We start from the raw sequence: 20,447 nt of genomic DNA, 5'->3' as shown, positions 1-20,447 counted from the left end.
CCCACCCTCTCAGCCAAAGCCTACAGCCCGGAGTTTTACTTCGACACCCCCAACCCCACCCGCAGCCACAAGCTGTCCAAGAACTACTCCTACGTGCTGCAGTGGACCCAGAGGGAGCCTGATGCCGTCGACCCCGTGCTCAACTACAGACTCAGTGTCCGCCAGGTGGGCCAAGAGGGACAGGGGCCTGGGTGCAGGCTGACCCTGGGAATGCTTCTCAAGCCAGGGGAAGGAGTTGGGGACAGGGCTTGAACACATTGACTCTCTTATAAATAACTCTTCAGAGCCAGGGAGAAGGTGTTCTGGGACAGCAGCAGGAGCTAGGAGGCGCTAGGGACTTGTCCCTTCTGGACCCATGCTCTGGGCACAGCCCAAGGGTCTGCTGGGTTCATACAGGGAGATGGGGGCAGAGCCACTTATAAAGCATAGAATCTAATCTTGGGTCAGGAGCTGAAGGCCAGGGGTCAGTCTCATCCAACAGAGTTTCTAGAATGCAAGGCCAGAGCTGCTATGCTAGTCTCGTGTCCAGTCTGATTTTGTGGGGTTCTGCCCAGCCTAAGGGGCAGTTGGTGTGGAGGGTAAGAGTGTGCCTACGCCAGAATCCAGCTTTGTATGAGCTTGGACAAGCTACATCTGTTTGGCCTCAGTTTCCTTATTTGTAAAATGGGAGTAATTATACTCTATAGAGTATACCCCATAGAGTAATTATAAACCACCACTCATAGGGTGGTTATTCTGAGGCTTAAATGAGTTAATAATGGCAAGTCGCTTTAAACGGTGCCCAGCACACGTTACTTGTTCAGTATGTGCTGCTATCACTTACTATTGACAGCCCTGGGAGGGAGGCATGGAAGGGGTGATTGTCCAGTCTCACAGATGAGGAAACCGATGGCCAGGCTTCCTAGTCCTTTGCTCTTTCCGCTGCCCGATACTGACCACCCCCACCCCCAAGTCACACCAGGGTCTGGGCTGGTGCTCTGGTGGGGGCGTGGCCTGCTGGGCATCTGGGAACTCCCTATGTCTGCAGTTGAATCAGCACAACGCCGTGGTGAAGGCCATCCCAGTGCGGCGCGTGGAGAAGGGACAGCTGCTGGAGTACATCCTGACGGACCTCCGCGTGCCCCACAGCTACGAGGTCCGCCTCACGCCCTACACCACCTTCGGGGCTGGTGACATGGCCTCCCGCATCATCCACTACATGGAGCGTAGGTGGTGGTGGCAGTGGGAAGGGTGGGTCCCTCTCATGCCCAGGGAACCCCCTCCACCCTCCCCATGTGGTTCCTGAGCTTGGGGCTCCCCACTGTGCAGTGTCCTACCCTGTCACTGCAGCTCAGGCCCCTCTGGCTCCCAGTCCTGGCTCTGGGGACCCTGTCCCCTGGTCCCAAGGCTGGGCACCCTCTGCATAGTCCCATACCTTAGTTCTGACTGGTTTTCCTGCTTGCTTTCTCAGCCATCAACTCTCCCAACTTGTCAGGTGAGACACCCCCCGCCCCCAACTCCCCTTCCCTTTAGGGACACAAGGGCTCCTCTGGTGGGAGGAAGGGACCCCAAGAGATACCCAGAGAGAAAATGGGGTGGAGACCAGCAACTGGAAGGAGAAGCAGAAAGGAGCAGGGCTGGACTTGGAGATGTTTGCATCCAGGATTTATTTTGGGGCTTAAAGGCAGGGGACAGGGGTGGAGTAGGAGGGACATCTCTAACTCAGGGCCTTTCATCCTCACTCAGCACCATTCACTGTCCCCACAAGAAAAATGGAGGGGCCAGGCTAATCCACATCCCCTGTTCCCTGGGGCAGGGATCCTCAATCTGAGATCCATGGACCCCCCCCAAAGGATCTGTGTGTAGAATTCAGGGTCATGAACCTGGAACCTAGAAGGGCGTACAATTACTTCTTTATTTTCCCTAACTTCTAGTGGAAATTTAACATCTCCTTCAGTAATGAATGTCGGCAACTAACCACAGTAGTGTAATTGCTGCCCATGACTTTGTCATCAGGAGAAATCCGATGTTCTCATGTCACTTGAAGTTGTTGCAGCATCTCTAAATACCATTTACAGTCATTAGTATTTCAAAACTGTGGTAGTTGTTAGACCTAATACTAGATCTTGCGATTTTATTAGATAATAAAGAAGCCCACATTATTATATCACACATTTAAAAAAATATTTTGACAACTGTGTTTCAATATAATTGATTTCCTTTGTAACCCTGTGTATTTCATTTTATGCATCGAAAATCATTATTCTGAGAGGAGGTCCTTAACTTCACTAGATGCCAGAAGGGTCTGTGGCACAAAAATGGTTAAGTCCTGTTACAGGAACAGATTTGTCAGGGGCTCCACTGCCTGGTGTCTCAAACCCTGGAATCCTGGGCCCACTGCTTGGATGCTGGGGAGCTGCCTCAGGGGGAGCCAGGAGGGTGAAACAGAACTGGAGGGCCTGAGGAGGCTGACCTCTTTCTCACCCACACCCCCCACCCCAATGCAGACAACACCTGCCACTTTGAGGATGAGAAGATCTGTGGCTACACCCAGGATCTGACAGACAACTTTGACTGGACACGGCAGAATGCCCTTACCCAGAACCCCAAACGTTCTCCCAACACCGGTCCCCCCACTGACATCAGTGGCACCCCAGAGGGTGAGGACATGGCCTGCTGCTAGGAATGGAGGACTGCTTCAGGGAGGGGTCTAGCCCCAGGGAGCCCCAGTCTGAGGGGGAGACACAGCCCTGCCCTCAGGGAGCCCCAGTCTGAGGGGAGACACAGCCCTGCCCTCAGGGAGCCCCAGTCTGAGGGGAGACACAGCCCTGCCCTCAGGGAGCCCCAGTCTGAGGGGAGACACAGCCCTGCCCTCAGGCAGCCCCAGTCTGAGGGGAGACACAGCCCTGCCCTCAGGGAGCCCCAGTCTGAGGGGGAGACACAGCCCTGCCCTCAGGGAGCCCCAGTCTGAGGGGGAGACACAGCCCTGTCCTCAGGGGTCCCCAGTCAGAGGGGTAGACGGCCCTGCCCTCAGGGAGCCCCAGTCTGAGGGGAGACACAGCCCTGCCCTCAGGGGGCCACAGTCTGAGGGGAGACAGCCCCGCCCTCAGGGGACCCCAGTCTGAGGGGAGACACAGCCCTGCCCTCAGGGGGCCCCTGAGGGGAGACACAGCCCTGCCCTCAGGGAGCCCCAGTCTGAGGGGGAGATACAGCCCTGCCCTCAGGGAGCCCCAGTCTGAGGGGAGACAGCTCTGTCCTGAGAGGATCAGGAAGAAGAGGAACTGCAGTGGAGCTAAGGACTCATGCACACGGCCCGGACTCCTGTGCTGTGCGGCAGGGAGAACAGGGTGGGATGGGGTGAGGCGCCTGGGATTCAGACAGCTGAGGCTAAGGTAGAGAAGGAATCGGGTGGAAAGAGGCCTGGGTGGGGTGAAGAGGAGCCTGTTGGCACATCTCCCCCTTCCCTGCAGGCTACTACATGTTCATTGAGACGTCAAGGCCCCGGGAGCTGGGGGACCGTGCGCGGCTGGTGAGTCCCCTCTACAACGCCAGCGCCAAGTTCTACTGCGTCTCCTTCTTCTACCACATGTACGGGAAGCACATCGGTGAGTCGGGGGACCAGGTAGTCTGCCTGAGTGTGTGCTGGGGCTGGGAGGAGAGGGGTCTACAGGAGGCCGGGGGCTGGCACACGTGAGGCCTGGGCTTCCCAACTTGGCTGAGTCACAGATCCTTGTGGGGGGTGTGAACAGAATCTGGGCAAGGGGGGACGTCCCGAGGCAGCTTGTCTGTGGTTTTGGGATGATCAAAGCTTCCTGAGTCTGCAAAGAAAACAGCTCCAGCAGGATGAGATGGAAGTCTTTGGAGGGGATAAAGAAGATGGCTAAGAGGTTGCATGTATTGAGTGCCTGCCAGGTGCCAGGTGACATCCTGAGTGCTCTACATCTGTGGTCTCATTAACCCTCACAACCACCAGGTGAAGGATGTTACCATATAAATCAGAGAGGTTAAGCATTTGGCCAAGACCACACAGCAACCCAAGTCTGTCTGACTCTCCCAAGCCCTAAACACAGGGTTGGAAGGGTGCTGCTTTGTGAGCAGTGAGAGGAAGTCCTGCTTCCTGTGTGTGGGCATGACCCTAAGGAATGCCCTTTGGGAAGAGATGGCACTGGTAGGAGTGTTGCATGAATCAGTGAACTCATCAGGTCAGCCATCACTTCCAGAGCCCCTGCTCAGTGCCAGGCATGAGCTGCTGCAGTGAACAGGATGGACAAGTTCCCCGTCCTCGTGGCACCTACAGTCAAGTGGGAGAGACAGACATTCAGTAACTAATTGCAGCAAATAGGATTTAGTGACCACCGTGACACATGTCTGCAGCAGCAGGACAGGGCCGAGACAGCTGGTAACAGGGACCTGTTACCAGGGGTCAGCCCCCAGACCTGACCGACTCTGGGGGCCTGGTTATGGAAGACTCCAGTGAGGAAGTGACAATATTTTAAATTTTTATTTATTTATTTGTTTGTTTACATATTTATGGGAAAGGTAATGTGTTTTGCTAGGTCGACAGGTACAAAAGGTGCATAATGCAAGTCCCCCTCCATCCCAGTCCTGCTGCCACCTAGAGCCCCTCCACAGAGGCAAATTTCCAGAAAAACTTTATGCATATAGAAACCACTACATATATATTTTTTTTCTTTTTTTATTGTGAAATTTTTGTTGTACATTATTGTTTATCAGTCACCGTATAAGTGCATCCCTCCACCCCTTGTGCCCACCCCCACTCCCCTAGTTAGCCCCTGGTAACCGCTAAACAGTTCTATCTGTCCGTGTGTTGGTTTATCTTCCACATGTGAGTGAAAGCATGCACTGTTTGTCTTTCTCTTTCTGGCTTATTTCACTTAACATAATACCCTTCAGGTCCATCCATGTTGTTGCAAATGGGACAATTTTGTCTTTTTTTATGGCTGAGTAGTATTCCGTGGTATATATATACCACATCTTCTTTATCCAATCATCAGTCGAGGGACACTTGGGTTGCTTCCACATCTTGGCTATAGTGAATAATGCTGCGACGAACATAGGGGTGCATAAGCCTCTTTGGATTGTTGATTTCAGGTTTGTTGGGTAGATACCCACTAGTGGGATAGCTGGATCATGGGGTATTTCTATTTTTAATTTTTTGAGGAATCTCCATACTGTTTTCTGTAGAGGCTGCACCAGTTTGCATTCCCACCAGCAGTGGATTAAGGTTCCGATTTCTCCACAGCCTCTCCAGCATTTGTTGTTTTTTGTCTTGGTGATTATAGCTATTCTAACGGGTGTAAGATGATATCTTAGTGTGGTTTTGATTTGCATTTCCCTGATGATTAGTGATGTTGAGCATCTTTTCATGTGCCTATTGGCCATCTGTATATCTTCTTTGGAGAAGTGTCTGTTCATTTCCTCTGCCCATTTTTTGATTGGGTTGTTTGTTTTTTTGTTATTCAGTTGTGTGAGTTCTTTATATATTATGGAGATTAATCCCTTGTCAGATATATGGTTTGCAAATATTTTTTTCCACCTGGTGGGTTCCCTATTCATTTTGATCCTGGTTTCATTTGCCTTGTAGAAGTTCTTTAATCTGATGAAGTCCCACTTGTTTATTTTTTCTTTTGTTTCCCTTGTCTGAGTAGACATGGAATTCAAAAAGATCCCTTTATGGCTGATGACGAGTAGTGTACTACCTATATTTTCTTCCAGGAGTTTTATAGTTTCAGGTTTCACCTTCAGGTCTTTGATCCATTTTGAGTTAATTTTTGTGTATGGCAAAAGAAGATGGTCTACTTTCATTCTTTTGCAAGTGGCTGTCCAGTGTTCCCAGCACCATTTATTGAAGAGACTTTCCTTTCTCTACTGTATGTCCTTAGCTCCTTTGTCAAAGATTAGCTGCCCATAGATATGACGTTTTATTTCTGGGCTTTCAATTCTGTTCCATTGATCTGTGTGTCTGTTTTTGTACCAGTACCATGCTGTTTTTATTACTATCGCTTTGTAGTATGTTTTGAAGTCAGGGATTGTGATGCCTCCAGCCTTGTTCTTCTTTTTCAGGATTGCTTTAGCTATATGGGGTCTTTTGTTGCCCCATAGGAATGTTGGTATTCTTTGTTCTCTTTCTGTGAAGAATGTCCTTGGGATTCTGATTGGGATTGCATTGAATCTGTCGATTGCTTTAGGTAGTATGGACATTTTAACTATGTTTATTCTTCCAATCCAAGTGCATGGAATATTTTTCCATTTCTTTATGTCATCATTGATTTCACTCAATAATGTCTTATAGTTTTCATTGTATAGGTCTTTCACTTCCTGGGTTAAATTTACTCCTAGATAGTTTATTCTTTTTGTTGCAGTTGTAAATGGGATTGTCTTCTTGAGTTCTCTTTCTGTTAGTTCGTCATTGGTATATAGAAATGCAACTGATTTCTGTAAGTTGATTTTGTATCCTGCCATTTGGCTGTCGTTGTGGATTATTTCTAATAGTTTTCCAATGGATTCGTTAGGATTTTCTATATATAAGATCACGTCATCTGCAAACGGCAAGAGTTTCACTTCTTTGTTGCCTATTTCGATTCCTTTTATTCCTTTTTCTTGCCTAATTGCTCTGGCCAGAACCTCCAGTACTGTGTTGAATAAGAGTGGCGAGAGTGGGCACCCTTGTCTTGTCCCTATTTTCAGAGGATGGCTTTCAGTTTTTCCCCACTGAGTATGATGTTGGCTGTGGGTTTGTCATATATGGCCTTTATTATGTTAAGGTACTTTCCTTCTATACCCATTTTGTTGAGAGTTTTTATCATAAATGGATGTTGGATCTTGTCAAGTGCCTTCTCTGCATCTATTGAGATGATCATATGGGTTTTATTCCTCATTTTGTTAATGTGATGTATCACATTGATTGATTTGTGGATGTTGAACCATCCCTGTGTCCTGGTATAAATCCCACTTGGTCATGGTGTATGATCTTTTTAATGTGTTTCTGTATTCGGTTTGCCGATATTTTGTTGAGGATTTTTGCACCTATGTTCATCAGGGATATTGGTCTGTAGTTTTCCTTCTTAGAATTGTCTTTGCCTGGCTTTGGTATCAAGGTGATGTTGGCCTCGTAGAATGTGTTGGGAAGTGTTCCATCTTCCTCTATTTTTTGGAATAGTTTGAGAAGGATAGGTATTAAGTCTTCTTTGAATGTTTGGTAAAATTCTCCAGAGAAGCCATCTGGTCCTGGACTTTTATTTTTTGGGAGGTTTTTGATTACTGTTTCAATCTCTTTACTTGTGATTGGTCTATTCAGGTTCTCTATTTCTTCTTGATTCAGTTTTGGGAGGTTGTATGAGTCTAGAAATTTATCCATTTCTTCTAGATTGTCCAATTTGTTTGCATATAGTTTTTCATGGTATTCTCTTATAATCTTTTGTATTTCTGTGGTATCTGTTGTAATTTCTCCTTTTTCATTTCTAATTTTATTTATTTGAGCCTTCTCTCTTTTTTTCTTGGTGAGTTTGGCTAAGGGTTTGTCAATTTTGATTATCTTCTCAAAGAATCAGCTCTTTGTTTCATTGATCCTTTCTACTGTTTTTTTTTACTTCAATTTCATTTATTTCTGCTCTGATTTTTATTATTTCCCTCCTTCTGCTGACTTTAGGCTTTTTTTGTTCTTCTTTTTATCATTCTGTTAGGCGTAGTTTGAGATTGATTATTTGGGCTTTTTCTTGTTTGTTAAGGTGGGCCTGTATTGCTATGAGTTTCCCTCTCAGGACCGCTTTTGCTGCATCCCATATGAGTTGGTACGGTGTATTTTCATTTTCGTTTGTCTCCAGATATGCTTTGATTTATCCTTTAATTTCATCAATGATCCATTGGTTGTTTAGTAGCATGTTGTTGAGTCTCCACGGCTTTGTCACTTTCCTGGTTTTTTCCCTTGTACTTGATTTCTAACTTCATGGCGTTATGGTCTGAAAAGATGCTTGTTGTGATTTCAATCTTCTTAAATTTATATAAGCATGTATTGTTTCCCAACATATGGTCTATTCTTGAGAAGGTTCCACGCATGCTTGAGAAGAATGTGTAATCTGCTATGTTTGGATGGAGTGCTCTGTATATGTCTATTAAGTCCATCTCATCTAGTTTTTCGTTTAGGTCCATTATTTCCTTATTTATTTTCTGTCTGGATGATCTGTCCATTGATGAGAGTGGGGTGTTAAGATCCCCTCCTATTATTGTGTTGTTGTTAATATCTCCTTTTAGGTTTGTTAATAGTTGCTTTATGTACCTTGGTGCTCCTGTATTGGGTGCATATATATTTAAAAGTGATATGTCTTCTTGGTGGAGTGTCCCTTTTATCATTATATATTGCCCCTCCACTACATATATATTTTATTCCCCCCCATTTTACACACGCTGGTCTGTGCCTGGCTTTTCCCTCTGAATCGAATGTTTCGGTAATCATGCCTTATCAGGCCCCAGAGGCTTCATTGTTTTCCTCAGCTGCACAGCAGAGGAAGGGACTTTAAGCAAGAGTAGACCTAAAGGCCCATTATGGAGAGATCTCTGCAGCTTGAGTGATGGGTCAAGCTGAACTGACGAACTAGAATGGGGTGGGATGGAAGGTTCTGCATCCATTGGGGCCCCCCAGGCTATCCACACAGACCAGTTCGCCTGTGGCTGGGTCTGGACTTCATGAGAAGCTTCATGCCTGTGGGATAGGTGGGGTGGGTGACTAGGACTGCCTTGCCCAGCCCTCTCATTTCCATCAGGCTTCTCCAGCTGGAGTAACCAATTCAGACGGATTCTGGTTTACCCCAGCTTTTCCCACTATTAACACCAAAAGTCCCACATCCCAGGCAAACCAGGACAGTTGGTCACTTTATCCTCAGCTTAGGAGGGGCTCTGGGGACCCAGCTGGGTCCAGCAGAACCCTGGGAGATTAGGCCTTATGAGCTGGGATGCAGAGAAAGCCCTGAGGGAGCAGTCTGTGCTACAGAGTTTGCTCAATGTCCCCAGCGGGTAGAACAAACACCACTCAGTGAAAGCTTCCTGGAGGAGGCGGATTTGAATTCTACCTGAGGAAGACCCTGTTGGCATCAGATCTGCCCAGCACAGGAGTGGGCTATTCTGTCCCTGGACAAGAGGACTGTCTGGCAGGGATGCTGTGGGGGGGACCCCTGTCCCAGGTCATGTTACTCACCTGCTCTGTCCCCTTCCATCACCATCTTCTCCAGGCCTCGCATACCTGCCCCAGCCCTGCCTACTTCTCTGACCTCATTCTCTGCCACTCCCCCGCACCCCCTCCACTCCGCTTAGCTGGAGCACACTCTTTTCCTTAAAGACTGAGGCAGCTTCCTGCTTTAGAGGCCTTTGCTCATGATGTTCCCGTGGCCTGGAACGTTCTTCTCCTCCCCTCTTTCAGGTGTCCTCAGAGAGGCCCCTGACAGCCCCATCTAAAATACGCCTCTGTCTCTTGCCCTGCATTATTTTCTTTATAATGCTCATCACCAAGAGAGTCTAAGCTCCAGGCGGGCAGGGGTCTTTGTCTTATTCACGGATGTATCTCTAGTGCCTAGAACAGTCCCTGGCACCTAGCGGTGCTCAATTAGTTGAATGAATAATGAATGAATGATAGGGCGGTCTGGGCTTGATGAACCCTGAGGTAACTTCTCACCCCGAGATTCTATGAAAGTCCTTCTTCACTCCTGATGACAGTCATGGAAAGTTCTTTATTCAGCATTTAAATATTGAGAAGGGATAGGAATTTGACGGAGACTTTCCCTCAAGGAGTCAAATAGGGAGGGAAGATATGAATTCCTATAACTGCCACACTACAGAGCAGGGTGGTCTGGTCATGGGGAGCTGCAGTTTAAGGACTTGGAGTTCACAGTAAGGACAGAGGGGTCCCAGCACAAGCCTGGGAAGACTTCTTGGAGGAGGTGATGTTTCAGAGAGGCCTCGAAGCATGAAAAGGATTTGGCCAGGGGAGCATCTCAAGCAGGGGGAACAGCCTGAGCAAAAGCCCAGAGGCTGGAAAGCTGGAGTATGTCCAGGTTGGCTTTGGAGGTGGCGAGGAAGGTAGAGAAGAATGTAGTGAGCAGGCCCTCCCTTAAGGGAGGTTGAAGGTTCTGACCTTGGTGAAAGGCTGTCAGGAAGCAGGGGACATCTTGGAGCTGATGGGGGCAGAAATTCAATTTTTGTTTGAGCGGTGAAAGGTGGGGTTCCCTCATTAGAGTCCTTGGGGCAGGGTGGGAGAGGAGGAAGAAAAGCTATGGGGATTGAGGCTGGACCCCAGGGGGATCAGAACGGGGGAGGATTTCCAAGAGGAGGAAGAGAGAGAGAGGTCCCTTTGGGGTTGGTGGGGAGCCCGAAAGACATTGGGGCTTGGGCCCTGCCTAAGCCAATGTGGCACCTCCTGGCCCCCTGGGCATGGGTTGCAGCCCTCTCATGGCCCCATTGGCTGGTGAGGGTCCCCCACGTGCCTTTAACCTTTGGTGAGCGCCTCACCCAGGCCTGGGTCTACTGCTGGGGAGAGGGGTGTTTCTTGCTGTCTTGGTCCCTCCTCTCCCCTCCCCCCCGACTCCACCAGCTCTGGGCACCAGCTGTCCCCAGACTCTGTGTCTCGCTGACTCTCCTTGGTCCAAGCCAACTCCTTTCGTCTCAGGCAGGTAACATTTGGTGGCTCTCCCCCACCAGGGGTCTGTCTATCTGGTGTCACAGATGGTGTGGCTTTGTCTGTGGGCAGTGCCATGGGAATGCCAGCCACAAGGCGCAATCTAAGATTGATTCCCCTTCCCTCCAAGTCAGGTCTTTCACATCACCAGGGGCTCGAGGTGGGCTGGAAACACCGGGAGGGGGCATTGACATTGCCTGCGCCCTCCTAGCCAAGCCTGGATCCCCTCCTTCTCTCCCAGTACCCCTCAGCACCTCCCGAATTCCAGGCCCCTGTGGCTGTGGGCAGACAGGCTCAGCACCCACAGGCTAATACCTCCAGAATTTCACTTTTGCTACTTTTACCACAGCTATGTAGCACATATGCTGATATCCTTCTTTAAATTAACTCACTCTTTTTTTTTTCTTAGCTTTGTCCTAAGCATCAACATTAGAGAAATCGTGGGTTTGAAGGGCTAGTTTACTCACCTCTTAAAACATACATATAAATATTAACATTTTTTTATTGAGGTGTAATTGACATGCAACCTTATATTAGGTTCAAGTGTACAACATAATGGTTCGATATTTGTATATATTGCAAAATGATCACCACGATAAATTTAGTTAACATCCGTTACCATACATAGTTACAGAATTTTGTTTCTTGTGATGAAAACTCTCTTAGCAAATAACAGTATTATTAACTATAATCACCATGCTGTACATTACATCCCCAGGACTTATTTCTTTTATAACTGGAAGTTTGTACCTTTTGACTCCCGTCACTCATTTCGCTCACCCCCCACACCCTGAGTATTAAAAATTTAAAGTCTGTTCCTGTACCTCCAGAAATCACGTTCCAGGTACCACCAGGGGTATGCATTGTGCACTTTGGGAATCCTGCTCTGTGCTCAGACATAGGCCTCACTGCCCTGGGACAACTCCCTTGTTGTCCCTTCCCAGAGGGGGAAGGGTGGTGTGTGTGTGTGTTTGTGTGTGTGTCAGGGATAGGGGGATTAGCTGATTAGGAAGGAAGGGAAGAAATGAAAGAAAATTTGCAAATTGTCCTGATGAACTGAAGCCCTGCTGCTGTCCTCTCTCTTTCCCACGTTGAGGTCCCCCCTGGGATAATGGGACAATGAACCAGTCAGCGATGGGAGAAGGTCCCATCCAACGGGGACAGTGCTGTGGAGAGGGGGTGTTGGTGAATGTGGAAGGGTAAGGTGCCCTCGTCCAGACCTCACTGCCCCCCTGTCTTCACACTCACCACAGGCTCCCTCAACCTCCTGGTGCGGTCCCGGAACAAAGGGGCCCTGGACACACACGCCTGGTCCCTCAGTGGCAATAAGGGCAATGTGTGGCAGCAGGCCCATGTGCCCATCAACCCCGGCGGGCCCTTCCAGGTGAGTCCACTGGGCCCAGAGGCCCCTCCCAGGCTCCCCCAGCCCTTGGGCCGTCGCTCTGGCCAGGAGGCACTTAGGAAGACCCTGTGCTTGTTCCTGGGAGCCAAGGAGGAAAGCAGGCAGGGTATAGGGGTGCTTCCAGGAAGACTGAGGGGAAGGAGTAGGGGGCCTCTGGTGCAGAACCTCCCTAACCTCCGCTCCCTGCTCTCTGACTCCACCCCAGATTATTTTTGAGGGGGTTCGAGGCTCAGGCTACCTGGGGGATATCGCCATAGACGACGTCACACTGAAGAAGGGAGAGTGTCCCCGGAAGCAGATGGATCCCAATAAAGGTGCAAGACAGGAAGGGGGTGGGGAGCCGAATCTGGGGGGCCCTGTGGGTGGGCACCTGTCTGGGTCGGAGGAGGGCGTTTGTATCTGAATGGAGGTTCAGAGTGGCTGGGTGAGGTGATGCACGTGTTGGTGCCTTTGTGAACACTTGGACCCCACCCTGGCTCAGGCTGTGGGGCATGTGTAGGACAGTGAGAAGACCAGACCCTGCCCTCCTGAGAGCTTGCTGAGCTATTTACAGTACCAGAGCGCCCCCTGTGGCTGTGTCTGGGTAGGTCTCTGTGTGTTTGGGTCCAGAGGTGAATGTGTGCCCCACCCCGGGGCCAGGTGTTTGCAATAATAACAGCTTGAGTTTACTGGGCAATTATTATGTACCGGGCAAGGTACAAAACCCCATGTATGCGTGATCTCATTTAATCCTCACAGCAGTCTTCTGGGGCAGCTCTTACCATTAGACTCATTTTACAGATGAGGAAACCGAGGCCCACTGAGGTTAAATAAGTTGCTCCATGTCTTAGCTGCAGAGCCAGAATTTGGATCCTGGCAGGCTGAGTGAACCCCAACACCACACCACCTCACATCTGTGCTTATGAACATGTCTGTGTGCACTGAGGGCAGTGTCCACCTTCAGATGTCTGGGGAGGGGGCGGGTGCGGTAGAGTAGCAGGCCCTCCCACAGCCTGCCTGCCTGCTGTGCCCTGGCCCTGCTGGGCTGACCAGAGCCCTGGCCTGTCTCCCTTCTCTCTCCCTTCGCAGTGGTGGTGATGCCGGGCAGTGGAGCCCCCCGCCGGCCCTGCCCGCAGCTCTGGGGGCCCATGGCCATCTTCATCTTGGCGTTGCAGAGATGATGAGAGCTGCGTGGCCCCCCCACCCCGCCCCCGGCACACCAAAGTGTCCACATCGTACCAAAGACTGACCCCCGCCAGCCGGGGTGCCCAGGGGCAGGGCTGGCCCGCCAGGGAGGGGGCCTGCGTTGGCTGCGAGGATGAGCAGAGAACAAGGACAGAGGCCCGGCGCTGAGGCTCTGGAGACGGTTGTTCAACACATGCACACACTCACACACCCACACTCACACACACAGAGATATGCTAAAGCACAAGTTTCTATCCGACCTGCCAGCACCTTCTTTACTGCGGAGACAGGGGACTCGTCTGAATGGCATCCGCTACCCCAGGGACCTCGGCACCACGTAGGCCTTGTCCTGGCTGCACCTGTGGTGTGTTGCTGCCCTTCCCCGTCCCTAACTCAAGGCTCAGCTCTAGCCAGTGGCTTTACTTGAAGAAGCCAGAAGGGGAGCAGCCGTGGGAGCCCCACCCTTGGCCGGACTCTGGGACTCCCTGGGATAGGGGAGGCCAGAGTCAGAGGGGGCCAGATGGGACTTTGTGAGCTCTGTGAATGTCCCCGTGCAGGGGACGACGAGGGAGGTGAGCCACCTGCTGCATGCAACTCTGCTCCCAAGGCGAGGGCTGGAAGGTGAGACCCCAGGTCACCCAGACCTCTTCCTGGGATGTCATATTCCCCCCTCACTGTGCCCCTTCCGAGGGACCCAGCACAAGGTCTTGGGCCTGGGCAGTCTGAAGACTGCCACCTCCCCCCACCCCATCCCACCCCACTCCACCCCGCAAGCAGCTGGATTTCTGAGAGCACAGTCCCTGCCCTAGTCGGCTGGCCTCACCTCAGCCCTGGCTGCATCTCCGAGGAGCAGGGGAGTAGGGGCCGGGCGATGTTCTGGAGTGAGGCTTGACTTTGAGAGGGGCAGAGGAGAAGGCCTGCTTTCTGGATTTCACACCCCCATATCGGACACTGAATTTGGCAGTAGAGAGGAGCCTCCATTTCTTATATACTTGGCAGGAGGGGATGCCCTGGGTAGGAGGGGGTGTGTAAGGGGTGCCCTCCCCCCTCCACTGCACTCTCTAGTTGTCTGTTCCCTTCCCGCCCAGGGTCAGTGAAGGAGGAGGGGTTTGTAGAGCTGCGGGTGGGGGTGGGGCAGTTGCTGGTGCCCATGTGCCCTGGGAGCTGAGCCTCATGCCCGGAGCTGTGAAAGGGCTCCCTGTCCTTGGGTCCTGGGCTGGAGCCTGAGAGGGGCATGATGGGGTCTAGACCTCTCCTCCTCAACATCACCTCTGAGCCCCGCACCCAGCGGTCCATGGGAGAGAGAAGGCCCAGCCCCTCCCAGGATGAGTCTTCACGCATGTGTGCATGTGGCCGTGTGTCTGTGTGTGTGCATGCACATGTGTGCATGTGTGTGGGCTCGACTGTGTGTGTGTAGCACTATGGGTACATCTCTGGGCAGGAGTGTGTGCAAATATGAGTTTGCGTGTGCAATGATCCATACCTATCTGTGAGGCTGCTCTACACTTCCTCTCTGTGAGTACCTGTGTATGTCAACATGCGTGTCCGTCTTCATGAGTGACGTGAATGTGGGGTGCTGGCCAAATGTACCACTTCCAGCCCTATCCTGTAGTTCCAGGCTGCCTGCCACCGCCTGGATTTCCACCTTTTGTCCCCTATGGATGACAAGGAGCTCACAGATGACCCTATTGAAATGCAAGCACCTTTGGTGGGGGGTGTCACAGGGGTCCTCCTGGAGCATTTGGTGGGACAGCTGCAGAGAATAGGCAGCACTGCGATGCCAGGAGGCAGGCAGGGAACCAAAGCAAACGCCACCCATCTCAGCGCTCTGCCAGGCCTGCGTGATCATCACCACCAACAGCTGGTGGGCAGCCGGGCCAGGGCTGGAGCCGGGCCTCTGACACCCAACCAGCCTGGCTGCCTTCCTGGCCCAGCTAAGGCCTCTGTCCCAAATGAGTGGCTCCAGGTTCCCAGAGTATGCGTCCATCACGTCTGCCAGGCATTGTTCCTTAATTGTCCCATCTGTGCAGGGTCTGTTGCCCCAACTAGACTGTGAGCTCCTCCTCTGAGCCTTCCAACCCTCTCTCCTCCCCCTCCCCCGCCCCCACGCCCAGCACAGGTGGGCCTGTTATGGAAATGGCTCGGCGGGTTTTGCCCAGTGGAATGGATTATATAGTTAAGTGGTTCCCAGCCCTGGCTGCAGAGTAGGACCACAGAGGTTCCCTTAGAAAGCACTGATGCTTGGGTACCACCCCAGAGCTCCTGATTTAATTGGACTAGAGTGCAGCCTGGCAGGAGAAATGTTTAAAAGCGCCTCAGGAGAACCTGAGAGTGGGAACCACTGGCCTGTCGCCTGCTGGATGCTTCCTCTGTCCCCTCGCTGGGGTGGGTGCCTGAGATCCAGAGATGAGTAGCCCGGAGTGCTTCCTCCTTGGGGCTCCATGGCACCCTATGCCTACTGCCCTCAGATGACCTTTGAATACGTCTGTCCCCCACCCTGGCTGCTCCGTGATGGGGACCCCGTCTCTCCTGTTCACCTCCATATCTGCAGAGCCAGACAGAAAGGCGCTCAGCATATGTCCGCTGAGCTGAGCTGAACCGCACACACGCAGCCCCTGAGCTCCTGGTCTGTTTGGAGAGAGGCGACATGGTCACATGGACAAAGAGTGACAGGGAGCACTGCCGGGGAGAGGTCACAGTGGGCCAGGGGCAGCCCCAGTTTGAAGGAGGCTTGAGCTGGGCTAACACGGTGTGCCTGAGTGAGACGCTGAGGTCCTTGGTCCTCGTGTGCAGATGGGTGAGGTTGGTGCGCGTGCCTGTGTGTGCTGGCAGGTCTGCAGGGGATGTGGGTGTCAGTGTGTGCTAACACTAGCAGTGTGTGGTGTGAGCGCCTAGGGCTGTGCCAGTCTGTGTGTTTGTGTGTGTGTCAGGGGGTCTGTGAGGAATGAGTGTCTTTGTGTGTCCCTGGGTGATTTATGTGACAGTGTTTGTCTGTGTGTGCCTGTGAGTCAGCACCTCTGTGTCAGTGTCACCTGTGCCGTGTGTGTCTTTCTGTGCCAGTGGGTGTCAGCGTCTGTGTGTTGGTAGGTGGCCCACGAAGACCCCCAGCCCTGGGGAGACCAGGCTGGCTGGATCCAGTGCATCTCCCCAGTGGCAGTCTTGCCCTCTGGGTCAGGGTGGCTGAGGCATTTTGTGGCCTTAAAATGGGGAGTCTAGCCCTCAGGGTGTTGGGGTCCCTCCACCCCTGTCCCCTCCAGGTTGGTGTCTAGGGGAGAAAGGGACTCTGAGGGCCAGTGCTGTACAGGTAGGAGAGGGGGAATCTCAGCCTGGCTGTCCTTCCCCTGGGACCACAGCCAGTCACCCGGGGGGCGGAGCTAAGTCTGCAGAGCAAGCCCCTCCTCCCAGGATGCTCCTCCATCTTCACCCTCTCTGGGGTGGCCCTGACACCTCTGTCCCGTTCGTTCTGCTTTCTCCCTGTGCTCCGTGAACACCCCTGGCTTGGCTGTCAGTCCTGGGAAGGGCCTCAGAGGTCTGAACCCGTCACAGCATAAATGAGGAAGGTGAAGCCCCGGGGTGGGGGTGGGGACTGGCCTGAGGTCACACAGCCAGTGGGGTGGAGCCGGCCTTGGAAGCCAGGTACTACAGCCCTGGGGGTGTCACACTGCTGGTCACTGCCCCTGGGGTCTCCTGCCAGGCAGCAACGAGGAGCTGGATCAAACTGCCCTGCCTGTGGGTGCTGGTACAGATGTGACAGATGTTACTGGGGGCCCTGTACTGGGAGAGATACCATGTCCCTGCCCCCAAATTCTGGCCTCATCCCGGGCCATCACCCCTCCCACCCCAGATCAGGCCTGGCTGCCACGTGGAGGCTGCCTCTCTCTGCCCACACTGGCTGTAGCTGCTGTCCAGGCTCCCTGATAGAAGGGACTCTATTTTCCCCTTCCCTCCCCTGTCTTCACAGGAGCCTGGGCTGGGAATGGAGGTCGATGTGTCCTGATGTCCTCATCCTGTTGACTTCCCAGGACCCGGAGGGCCAGAGGGGGTGTGCAAATCCTTGTGTTTTCCTCTCCCTGGAAAGACAGCTCAAGGGACATATGGGGTATTTCAGGGTCTGTCCCCAGGAATGGGGTGGGGGAACCTGCTCTGGAGAGACCCTGTAGGGCCACTGGTTGAGGTTCTGGGTTCAGGGGAGCCCTCCTTGCTTCCAAAGGCAGGGTAGCACCCCCCTCTCTGTTGAGTCAGTGCTGTGTGTGTGTGTGTGAGGGGTGTGGTGTGAGAGTGTGTGTGTGAGGGTGTATGTGAGGGATGTGTGTGAAGGTGTAAGGGTGTGGTGTGTGAGGGTGTATATGTATGAGGGCGTGTGTGTGAGGTGTGTGCTGGGGCAGAAGGGCCACTCTTTCGTGGGGACCCCTGACCCTTAGAGCTGGAAGGGACCTGAGAGACCATCCAATGCAGTGCCCCCACAGTACAGGTGAGAAAGCTGAGGTCCAGAGAGATGGCACCTGCCAACGGCCCCCTCCTCCCCCTCATCTTGCCTGCGTTAATTTCCTGGGGGCCCTACTGGGAACGCCCTCCCTCCTGGCGCCTCCCCCCACTCCCAGCCGCCCACATAATCACCATCTCAGCCCAACTCTGCTGCCCCTCTGTCCCAGCAGTCTCCAGGCATCCTTCCTGCCCCAGGGTGGCCAGCTCACCGAGGCCTTTATCCCCAACCCAGGAGAGGGGCAGGGAAGGAGGGGACTGCTCCAGCCCGAGGCCTCAAAGACTTGGGAAAAAAGCCAACCCCCCATGCCCAGGCCCCCCCCCCCAAGGTAAAAGCACAACAGGAGACCCTCATTAACGGGTGAAAGGTATTGGGGTTGTTTTAGTCACATAACCCCGTCCTCACCCCTTTGCCTTGCTCTCTGTCTCCACCCCAGCCTCTGTCCCCACTTTGTCCCCTTCTCACCCCAAGCCCCCTAAATGTAACCTCTAGTCGCGGACACGGTTGTTTCAATCAATAAAGCTGCAGTGTTCTAGCGCTCTGGCTCTCGTGTGTGTCGGCGGTAGGTGGGCAGGCAGGCAGGCAGTGTGGGTGAGAGGCTGGGGGCTCCTCCCAGGTCCGTAGGGGAAGCCCTTCTTCTCTTCGGCACCTGCTGTCATGGATCCTGCTCTGCTGCCCAGACAGTGGGGAACCTATGACTTGGCCTCCAACCCAGTGAACTTGGGTGTCTTCATTCATTTGTTCCTTCAACAAATACTGGCCAAATACTGCCTTCGTGGAAGCTCCTGTTTGGTGGGGGAGATGGCCATGAAGCCAATAATGACGCTGGGAAATGTATCATTACAGATACAAGTAGGACCGCGAAGGAAAATTGGTGCTGTGAAAGAAGGTAAGAGGAGGTTCTTATTTGGGTTGGGGCTTCAGAGAAGATTCCTCTAAAGAAGAGATGTTTATGAGAGAGCTAAAGGATGATTGGAGTTAGGCTACTGGGGCCGAGGGAGTCTTCCAAGCAGAGGGAACAAAAAATGAAAAGTCTAGAGAGGTAAAAACAAAAACAAACTTAGAAGACTCAAGGATAAATAAGGACAAAGAAGAAGGAATAAAGTTGGTCAATCGCCCCTACCAACTTTGCCCTTTTCCTTCTTGGACCCAACCCCACCATCCCTCCTACATGCTCTTACTCTCCCCATGATCTGTGTTCCTATCCTGGCCCCACAAACCCCACTCTGCGCTCTGCTTGGGGCTGCCTCCCTTGTTCACCACCAGTTAGCTGCCCACTCACCCCAAAATCATTTTGTGCCAAATGTTCCCTTTTTTCCAGACCTCTCAGAGTCCTAGAATTTCAGAGCTGGGAGGTCCTTAAAGGTCACTCATTTCAACCATCTACTCCTATGTTTTCTTTAGGACAAATAGCTTGCCAAGATCATGGGGGCAGGCAGTGATGAGGAAAATTCACTCTCCCGTGAACGTTCTCGAAGTGACCCCAAATCAAGGGCATGGGTGTCACTGATATGAACTTCAGGAAGACCAGGCAAATGACAGGAAGAGAGTCTTTCATGTTACTTGGTTATGATGACTCTGGTAGTTAGAGCAGATAGTTTCAGTTCCGTGTTCGGGGGGGAAACTGAGGCTCAGAAAGGTGACAAGACCTCACTTTTTTTTTTTTTTTGTGAGGAAGATCAGCCCTGAGCTAACATCCACACCAATCCTCCTCTTTTTGCTGAGGAAGATTGGCCCTGGGCTAACATCTGTGCCCATCTTCCTCCACTTTATATGGGACGCCGCCACAGCATGGCTTGACAAGCGGTGAATCGGTGCGCGCCCGGGATCTGAATCCAGGCTGCCAGCAGTGGAGCGTGCGCACTTAACCGCCACGCCACGGGGCCGGCCCCAAGACCCCACTTGTATCAACTCACACCTTGGGTAACTTCTTGCTGCCACATGCAGGATTTCTATTCTAAGAGCTCGAGACCCGCCACTGCTTTGGGTTGGCTCACTGGGTACAAGGAAGAGAGACCCACTCAAGCTCACTCCAGTACAGGAGCATTGTTGTGAGGGAGACAGACACTCAGAAAGTTGAACACAGGAGCTGCAACAGGGATGGGTTTCTTGAGCCAAATAGGCATTCTGGATTCAGGTAGCTTTAGGAGTTGATGGCTGTTCACCTTGGCAGAGTAAAGATGGCCGCAAATCCTTTGTTATCCTGCCGATAGAGAGGGAGAATCTAATTCCCTTCCCCTTGAATCTGGATTGGTCTTAGTGACTTGTTTGGACAATCGAATGTGACATTCTGTGTTGAAGATGCCTTTCAGCTTCAGCTCAGGCCTCTTGGAACATTGTCTCTGGGCGCCCTGAACCACCATGTAGGATGCCCAACTCCACCGAGACTGACATGCTGGAGAGGCCGCGTGAGGAGCTGCAGTTGACTGTCCTAGCTGAGCCCAGCCTTCCAGCCATTCCCTCCAAAGCACCATACATGGGAGTGAAGCCACCTTGGACCTTCCAGACCAGCCCATCCACCAGCTGAATACCTCTGTCGATGCCACATGGAACTGAAGAATCGCCCAGCCAAGCTCTGCCCAAATTCCTGACCCACAAAATCATGGGATATAATAAAATAATTGTTTTGAGTCCCTGGGGTTGGGGGTAGTTTGTTACAATGGCAGTAGATAACCACCCCAGCATGATTCAGCCACTTTCCAGCATCTGCTTCTTTTTGCCCACGGGGTTCCTCT

The 20,447-nt window shown here is 52.1% G+C and overlaps 1 protein-coding gene across 2 annotated transcripts in view; it reads left to right on the top strand.

The window, feature by feature from the left end:
• The window catches only part of MDGA1 (MAM domain containing glycosylphosphatidylinositol anchor 1), a 64,924-nt gene extending 46,675 nt beyond the window's left edge, over nt 1-18,249 (top strand). Inside the window, exons 10-18 of one of the 2 annotated variants that reach the window (XR_015554123.1) lie at nt 14-165; nt 1,028-1,205; nt 1,451-1,474; nt 2,487-2,639; nt 3,450-3,584; nt 11,917-12,047; nt 12,271-12,379; nt 13,134-13,850; nt 17,191-18,249. Coding sequence is in view for 1 of the 2 variants with exons in the window: in XM_004424188.3 (XP_004424245.1) it covers nt 14-165; nt 1,028-1,205; nt 1,451-1,474; nt 2,487-2,639; nt 3,450-3,584; nt 11,917-12,047; nt 12,271-12,379; nt 13,134-13,225 (974 nt within the window). In the remaining variant the exon portion in view is untranslated. Of the gene's footprint in view, nt 1-13; nt 166-1,027; nt 1,206-1,450; nt 1,475-2,486; nt 2,640-3,449; nt 3,585-11,916; nt 12,048-12,270; nt 12,380-13,133; nt 14,354-17,190 lie in introns of those variants that run through there. The other variant, XM_004424188.3, reaches the window with a different exon arrangement.
• Nucleotides 18,250-20,447: the final 2,198 nt, after the last annotated feature.

This window comes from Ceratotherium simum, chromosome 13 (genome assembly GCF_057802395.1).
Source record: "Ceratotherium simum simum isolate JZ-2026a chromosome 13, ASM5780239v1, whole genome shotgun sequence".
Taxonomy (NCBI): Eukaryota; Metazoa; Chordata; class Mammalia; order Perissodactyla; family Rhinocerotidae; genus Ceratotherium; species Ceratotherium simum.
This window is presented reverse-complemented; position numbering and strand designations above follow the sequence as displayed.